We start from the raw sequence: 9,379 nt of genomic DNA on the forward strand, positions 1-9,379 counted from the left end.
ATAATTTATGGACGAACCAGTCAGGTATAAGGTAATAGATCTCGGACTTTGGCGCGAAATTCATTCAGCCATTTGGTTAAATAGAGTTTTGGCATTATAGCTGTTGTCAGTTAGCGACCAAAACCCTAAATTGAATTCCTTGCCTTAACCATCAACTGCGAATCATAATTTTAATTACTTAAACTGATTTATAACCCTCATTTGTTCCTGGTTGTCAGGTGGTCAACCTCAAGGTCACTTCAGCGTCGATGAAAGGTCATCCATAAATTCTAGTCTCATCTTTCCGTTTATTTGTGATTTAAAGACAAGATAATTCTAAAAACATGAAATTGAACTAGTAATTATATTGTTTTCTTTCATAATACTTATTTAGGCTTTACCGAAACCGAATGGAATATATGTTTTTGCATCACAATTACATACACATTTAACAGGGATAAAAGTTGTTACATATCATATAAGAAATGGAACACGATTACCGGATCTTAACAGAGATAATTACTATTCACCTCATTTTCAAGAAATACGTCAACTTGATCAACAAATACAAATAAAACCAGTAAGTAGTATATAACGAATAATATAATGGAAAAAAGATTATTTGTTGAAAGATCTTGTGAAGATTAGTTTTAGTCATAAGTGATTATCACCAAGGACACAAAGAAGGATTAAGTGGTTTATTCGTATCAATATAGGATTTCACAACAGTATGCACATACGACCCAATCAGAGATCGAAACAGAGTCCATAAATACTAGTGAGAGGAAACAGCTGTTCAAGATTTCCTGCTTTTCTATGTTCAAATATCTGATGTGAAGACGCGACATAACTGAATGTAAACAATTTACTTGCCCTGGTACGGCCGAAAGTGAGGAGAGTCAGCTCTCTCTCTCTCTCTCTCTCTCTCGAAACGCTCTCACACGGTCAGGCGTATACAGCCATTGACAAAGAAGTCATACTCACTGCCTTCTAGCGGCATTGCTGTTATTTACGAAAATGAAAGGGCGAAAAGCGAATGTCCGACGCTTGAACCTGGTCGGTGAACACAGAGTGTCCACTTAGAGGAGTTGGAAAACCCTGATTCCAAACCAATGCTCCACATGGGCTTCAGGATCCTGAGGGAACAAATGGTGTATGAACCAATCGTTGTTCACTAAATACCATGGGACTAAATCTCCTGACGTTGCTCCACTGCCTTGTGGATCAGACCTTCAGGTTGAAGGCTCCGGGTGTGGCCCTCTAAGAAAACCACCTTCTTCGATTTGGGCACCTGGGCAGTATCATAGCTCTCACACAAATCAAATGAGATTTGTGTGGCGCATATGTATCTGATGCCCTCCTTGTACCAATATCTATATGTTCAAATAAGTAATAATAAACAATAACCACTTAACTTAATATTATCATACTTTTCTTTTCTTAAATAGGGTGATACTTTAATTACAACTTGTACTTATGATACAAGTCAAAAGAATCAAGTGATTTTTGGTGGAATAGGAATAAACAATGAAATGTGTGTCAATTATGTATTTTATTATCCAAAAATTGATTTGGAACTATGTAAATCGGAAGTCTCTATTGAATCATTAAATATATTCTTGAATACATTGGATGAAAAGTAAGAATCAAGTTGGATTATTCGTTTATGTAATAAATATTATGAATTCAATGACTTCTGTAATATTTACAATAGTAATTGTTTAGTACTTCTTAGTTTCTAAATGGTATCTAAAATGAAGTCAGCGATAAATAGAATCTACATATTTAACTACTTTTGTAATAAGAACTTTCGTCTAAATTTGATCGAATAGTTTCACAGTATTTGGGCGTTGAAAAAGCTTGAACCAGATTGCTTAGGTGAAACGTTGGATTTACTTCAAATTCTTTCGCTGAGATTTTACAAATACAACATTCTTCCTCTTTTACTTATGTAATAGTATACTATAGTGACTAATTAATTAGATCTGAAATGGAGACTATTAGTTTTCTGTGTGAAATTAAAATGCAATGATGAATAATCTGTATCTTATCAAAAAACCAAGTAAATAATACTATTGTGGTGTGGTTACTTATATCCACAGAAGTAGTATATAACGGTGATCAGGTATGGAATGTATTTCAGTAGAAGGTCAATGAGGAAAGAACGGGAACGGAACGCAATCGGTAAGAAAACTCATGAACAATCAAATCTGAGACAATGGATTGATGTTTGCAATAGGAACAGTCGAGTTTGATGTGATGGATTGATATTTTGCAAATTAATGATTTACTGCATGGTTCTCAGATTTTATTGAGATGCTCTGCAGTTTTGTGCTTAGGTGCATTCGTTTGTCCCCAATGGTGTTCTTGTTTGCTACACAATTACTTAGTTACTAAAGTTCTCAAGTGATAAACATGTGAATAATAAAGAGTACAGATCATAATTTATAAGTTTGAGCGTTAATGAAAACGATTTGGGCATTTAAAATTAAAATAAAAACTAATTGCATCATTATTTATTAAGATTGGTTAGCGTTTTTTACGATATACAAAACAAAAACCAAGATCCCAAAATGCAACAAGGAGAACACCAACCCAGTCACTCTTGATGGCGAAACTCTGGAAGATGTAGAGTCCTTCACATACCTGGGAAGCATCATCGATGAACAAGGAGGTTCAGATGCAGATGTAAAGGTGAGGATTGGCAAAGCAAGGACAGCATTCCTACAGTTGAAGAACATATGGAACTCAAAACAACTGCTTGTCAACCAATATCAAAGTCACAATCTTCAATACGAACGTCAAGACAGTCAGTCCGACTGTATGGAGCTGAAACTTGGAGAACTTCAACAACCATCATCAAGAAGGAACAAGTATTTATAAATAGGTGTCTACGCAGGATACTCAACATCCATTGACCAGATACAATCAGCAACAGCCTTCTGTGGGAGTGAACAAACCAGCTTCCAGCTGAAGAGGAAATTAGAAAGAGACGATGGAGTTGGTGGATAGGACACACGTTAAAGAAATCATTAAACCGAATCACGAAGCAAGCGCTTACTACCTGAAATCCTGAAGGGAAGCGGAAAAGAGGAAGGCCAAAGAACATACTACGTCGGGTAATAGAAGCAGATATGAAAAGGATGTGTAGCAACTGGATGGAGAGTGCTGGTGAGCGGCCTATGCTTCTAGACGAGGATTAACAAACTTAAGTAAGTAATTTATCAAGACGGGGTTCATAGCATCCGTCTACCTCACTTCTTATAGATACTTCTAATTGCCCACGCTATATTATCTGACAACCGTAATTCTTATTTCTAAACTTAGTGTGTTGACCTATTCAATCACAACAGCGGTGTTCTGATTGGTTCAAAATAGTTTCTATTTTCTCAAAATAGTTTGTGAGCCACCTAAGATCGTTAATACAGTTGTTTGTTGTCACTATTCGTTTACTGGTTTTCGTTTTAATAAAAAGTGATCTACATAGAAATTAGTTAGTTTATAAGTGCTCATGTTTAGCAAGCACGAACTACTGAAATATCAAGTTCCCACTGGAATAATAAAACATTTTCAAATTTACTGTTGAATGGACGAGAATTGCGTAAAATCAAATAGTGTTTATCTACACATTTGCACAAATTTTAATCTTATAGACAGAGTACTTATTTTTACAACAGAAGCCATTGAGTGATTTCACCTTGTTTCATTGCTACAGAGCAAAAACGCTCACCGACCCATTAATAATAATGATGATCTTGATTTCAATAAATTGACCAACATATTTAACTAGCTACCCACATATGGTCAAATGGAAGAAGTGATACAGGCCTGTCCTGTAGGTTTCATCTTGTATATATTGGAGATAGTGAAACATTCTTATTTGTATTAACAGTAACTGATACAACACAATACTTATTATCACATCATCCATTTATAAATAACAAAATCAATGATTGGTATTACCTATGAAAGTTCATTGAATGAAAGAAATATTTATTGAATATGCAACATTATTAACTATTTAATCAGAAGGGGTTTTGTGGAGATTTTAGTAATTTCAATAGTTGAAATCATGAGTCAATTGAAGCTAGATCACCATGGAAAACCTGGAAGCATTGGACGACCGTTTCGTCCTAGTATGGGACTCTTCATCAGTGCGCATCCAATCCAGCCCCATCCAGGACCTATCAGTCTCGCGCGCAAGCGCTTAGCCATTAGACCACTGAGCCGGCCGACATCCAACAGTGTAAACGTCTAACTTCGACCGATCGACGAAGTTGCGTCCCCGTCCACCATTGTCTTCAGTGGGCTGATATCTGACTATTTGATCACTTTCATGTATCTTCTAGATGAATTTCATTTTGAAATGACATATTCTTTCATTCTTAATTGTTAATACCTAATAGTTGCCAGTTAAAAAACGTTAAGGTAAGGTATCATTTAACCGAATTGGTTAAAATTTCAACGTTCTCATTTTCAGTGATAATATAAATAAACATTAATTGCTTCAAATATTAGTACATCAAAACACATAACCCCCTACAGACTATGATTATTCTCTTTAATTACTCTTTAGTCAATCAGCTACGACGTAGGACCACGCACATATGTGCATCGGTTCAAGTTGCCACATCTCATTAGCACAACAAGATGAACACCGGATTCATAGAAGCAGTTAACTCAATGGTGTATTATATAAAGGAAAGATTTTACGTAAGGATATAGTACAGAAAGAAAGAATTACTTCGTAGAAAGAAACATATGAAATAATTTTAATCTCATAGTTTAAGAGAAGAAAAAGAGTGTATACACCTACGCCAAGTAGTCTGTTTCTACCAACATGGATCAGATCACAAGTTAATCACTTCAAGCAGATGCCACGTTTTCGTTTGCCGACCCCCTAACTTTCTTCTAACCGTCTCCAATACAAATCAGCATTGTGCGTCGTGGTAATCGGTGTTCAAGCACATACGCAACACGTGGCCTAACCATCTCAGTCGATCAAGATTTACAACCTCATCAACTGATTTACCATCATTTCCTAATACCCTGCGTCTAACCTCACTATTACTTACCCGGTGATCCCAGAAGATGCCAGCAATATTTGTAAGGCATCTGTGATCAAATACTAGTAGCTTACGAGTATCTTCTACTCTTAATGGTCATGTTTCGCAGCCCTAAAGTAGAACAGAACGAGCTGCTGCGCAGTATTCTTGTGCCTTAATTGATAGAGAGATATGTCGCTTTCGCCATAGGTGACGTAAGTTGGAAAACGTCAGGTGAGATTTTCGAATCCGTGCTGAGATTTCGTCGCACACCAATCAATTTGGGCTGATTAGACTACCAAGATAAGTGAAGTTGTCGACCCGTTCGACTACTCATAGTATTAGTATTTTCTTGTTGTTTGTATTGAAAAGTGAATTATTAATCGATTGGAAGGATTATTTAATATTGAATGTATTTATAAGTTGATTGTACATTGTTAATGACTAGAAGAAAACTCTTAGTTGCTCTTCCCATTCCGTTAGAGACCCTAAATAGTTTTTAATGTTTCAATTGAACTTTAAAAAGTATTTCACTGATAACACTCATTACCTCGGATTTATGAAATATCTTCAAATTATGATACAACTTATTAGTTTCGATTTATGGGTTCCAAAGAAGTAACTAGTTTGGTAAACCTGTGAAATAGTTTTCTATTAGAACATAAGGCGAGACTATAATTTATGGACGAACCAATCAGATTTACGATAACAGGTCTTAGATTTCGGCCTGAAATCCATTCACCTACTTGGCTAAATATAGTCTTGGCATTATAGCTGATGTCAGTTAGTGATGAAAACCCTAAATCTAATTCTTAACCCTAATCGTCAATTGTAAATCATAATCCTTATTCTTCAAACTGTTTTATAACCCTCATTTAGCCCTAGTATGTAGGTAGACACTCTCAAAGTCGTTTTAGTGTCGCTCAAGGTCATCCATAAATTATAAACTCACCGAAAATTACATGAACAAGATTTTAAGTGAAGAAGATTCATCAAGTAATCAGTAAGAAAACTATTTACAGTTTATACAATTTAAAAAAATAAAGAAACACCGAATTTTAAATGTACATACTTACGCCTGTTACTCCTTGTGAAGGAGCATAGGCCGCTCAATTGCATTCTCCATCCAACCCTGTCCTGGGCAATCCTTTGCAGCTCTTTCCAGTTGTTATTCAACCTTTTCATATCTGCTTATATTTCCCGACGTAATATGTTCTTTGGCCTGCATCTCTTCTACAGTTACTGCCGAGCCCAAGCCCGGGTAAAGGAGGAGGGTTGGGCATGGGGTTAGCGACCCCATCCCGTAGAAAACTAACTTGCTAAAAAAACGCTAACCAGAAAAAAACTTTAAATGTAGTTAACTATATTTATTAAAGATATCATCAGATAGTTACTTGTAATCAGTAATATAATTCTCCTTTCTTATCTTTTTTTTTGTCTAACAGTGAACATCAACAGAATTATAATAGTTTAGTGAATAGAGTAAATAATATTACATGGAAACAAAAGAATGTAGATCAACTGAAGAGATTTTATGAAAATGCACCTATTGAAATGCATTGTAACAGTTCAAGTGGAACTCGTATAAAGGTAATGTATAATCAAATATAAAATGATATTATAAACTACCCCTAATGAATGAAATATGAAACAAGCATTGTAGATTAACGATATAGGTAATTTGAGTGGATAGTTAGTCTATTCCAGTTATACTGGAATGAATTTACTTAATTGGTGTCTGGCTAGAATGAATAATCTTACCAAAACGACAGGTTATGGAAGTACAAAACAAAACCCCTGCCGCATCGGTTAATTCATGGAGTGCGATTGATTAGTCTGTATTAATCATCATTTACTTTGGAGATATACAGTAAACTACTCAACGTTCAGTGATCTCACGTCTAACATAGAAACCGTTCAGTTTGATGGATGATAAATTTGTTTTAAGGCGATTGCTGAGTGGTTGACATACTAAACTTTTAATCACCAGGTTGTAAGCTCAAACTCACTTGTGTATTCGTTAGTCTGGGTAACCAAATAATAAATATCTCTGGCCCAAACACAAAATATCTAGCTCATAGCTAAGTACACAAGTTCTTTAATAGTTACTTAAACTTATGTGAATGGTTAATAGTAGAGACCCAGAAACAACCGAAATCATTATCCGATCAAACAACGTTTCCTTACTTCTTATAGATCAGTTTGCTTCTATAACTAATGACAACCTTAATCAAAATTGGTCTCAACTTATTCTATCATCTTCGACATCCTTTAAGCTAAACACTTTAAATTCTCAGAAATTAGTTTTGAACAGAATTAGAATTATGAAATGAAGAGAATATACTAAAGAGTAAATAACATGCCAAATAACGGCCAGACTATAATTGATGAACAAATCAATCAGGTATAGGATAACAGGTCTCGCATTTCGGCGCGAAATCCACTCATCCATTTGGTTAAATAGAGTTTAAGCATTTCAGCTGATGTCAGTTCATGATGAAAACCTCAAATCGAATCTCTAACCTTAACCATCAACTTCAAGTCATAATTCCGATTCCTCACACCGGTTTCTAACCTTCATTTAGTCCTAGTTATTAGGTGGACACTTTCAAGGTCATTCTAGCGTCACTCAAAAGTCGTCCATCATTTATAGTCTCACCAAAATAATGAATTATGTATTTCAGTCACAAAATTGTAGTTTCAACATTTATATTACGATTGACAGATGATGTATTTAACATTGATGTGTAAGTATTCTTAAGTTTATACTACCATAAAGCAGCTATTCAATCTTTGATATTTAAAGATAAGTTTAAAATATGACAAAGTTTTGTGTACATGACTTATAAATAACTGTAAAGCCCCAGATAAGGAACGACTTTTATGAATTCTAACATGTTTGCAGGAAAATTCAGTCCGATAAATGAAGAAGTATCACCCTGATACTATTCAGTAGATCGTCTCAACTACAGTGCAATAAGATAACACAAAAGACAGAAAATGATGATAAAAATGAAATTCTAAAGTATTAATGTTGTAACGGGTTGATTGCACGGTTAGATGCGCAGCGTATTTATCGATCGAATCAGTGACACGTAAGGACGATCTAGAGTCCTGATTGGTCCCGCTTCCCTGTCTACCCCAGTCAGTTGAGTCTAGAACGCAAGTCACAGCCTCTGAGTTATGAATCGTTCTATTTCAAACATACTCTGTTTACATACCAACCAAACAGACCACATCGTACCATAAAAATAGAAAACAACATCTGTACAATATTTAACGAGTGAAATAAATAATGGCCAATAGGGAATGCCCATTTAGAGTCCAAGGACATCATTAGACTTAATATGATAATGATTGGTATATTCCTCAGCATCCCTAACAATTAATTTCAACAGAACAAAAACAAAGTAAAAGTAGGTGAGTTATGATATTCGAATCCAGGACTTGGACTCATCAGCTGGATGTACCTGAATCTCAATGTCAATGTTCACATCGGGACACGAACCAGATATCTGTATCTTAGAAAGTCCAATAAGTTAACCACTAAGTTAATGAGTCCAAACAGACACGCACTCATTCAATGAGTATGACATTTATGTCGTTATTAGCAATGCTGTGATTTTTCATGTTGTTGATAATCAGGATTGAACTATGCACAGTTCACGTTGACTTATGTACATTCTAATCATGTTGCTTCGATATAGCTACTTTGTCATACTTTTTTCGTAAAATAGATGAATTGTTGATAGCATGAGAATGAAGGCCGGGCGCTTTATCCATCGATTCCATAATCTACACAAGATACACAAACACTCCAACAATGACTGATCATAGTGCAGTCAAAAATATTACCAACGGAATAACTCAAATCCCATTTAATAATGATAAAAGACAAAAAGCCTTTTCAACGTTCATTCAATACTGATACACAAAAATGTATACTATAAATTTATGTATAATAACCTACAGAAGGTAGTCTACCATACGACATAGCAATAACTTGATCAATTCATTACAACATAGTTCTAAATGATACATTATATGGATGATTTCTATTTGTTTATGGTTTATTTTTAGAATTCTAAAATCTATCGGTTTCCTGAAATAATACCATTCGATGACCAGGATGATTCATATAACGAAGACTGTTCAAGTAATGACGAAAATGTTGACTGGTTCATTTGAGAACATTAATAGTAAAAGAAATGAAGTGACTATGAAGATGAAATTGAAACTACTTTCTACATGAAAAAAACACAACTGTAATTGATTTTAAATAAATATTTGATTTGAATAGTGTTTTCTGTAAGCAAATCAAGCTATTTGTTAAGTACTTTGATTTTGGAATGTAC

The 9,379-nt window shown here is 34.8% G+C and overlaps 1 protein-coding gene across 1 annotated transcript in view; it reads left to right on the forward strand.

The window, feature by feature from the left end:
* The window catches only part of MS3_00004449 (uncharacterized protein), a 30,122-nt gene extending 20,801 nt beyond the window's left edge, over positions 1–9,321 (forward strand). The window contains exons 8-11 of the mRNA XM_051212369.1: positions 374–559; positions 1,428–1,618; positions 6,470–6,614; positions 9,105–9,321. Coding sequence (XP_051072548.1) covers positions 374–559; positions 1,428–1,618; positions 6,470–6,614; positions 9,105–9,212 — 630 coding nt within the window. The 3' untranslated portion in view covers positions 9,213–9,321. The remainder of the gene's footprint in view (positions 1–373; positions 560–1,427; positions 1,619–6,469; positions 6,615–9,104) is intronic.
* The last annotated feature ends 58 nt before the right edge of the window (positions 9,322–9,379 follow it).

Source organism: Schistosoma haematobium, chromosome ZW (assembly GCF_000699445.3).
Source record: "Schistosoma haematobium chromosome ZW, whole genome shotgun sequence".
Classification (NCBI taxonomy): domain Eukaryota; kingdom Metazoa; phylum Platyhelminthes; class Trematoda; order Strigeidida; family Schistosomatidae; genus Schistosoma; species Schistosoma haematobium.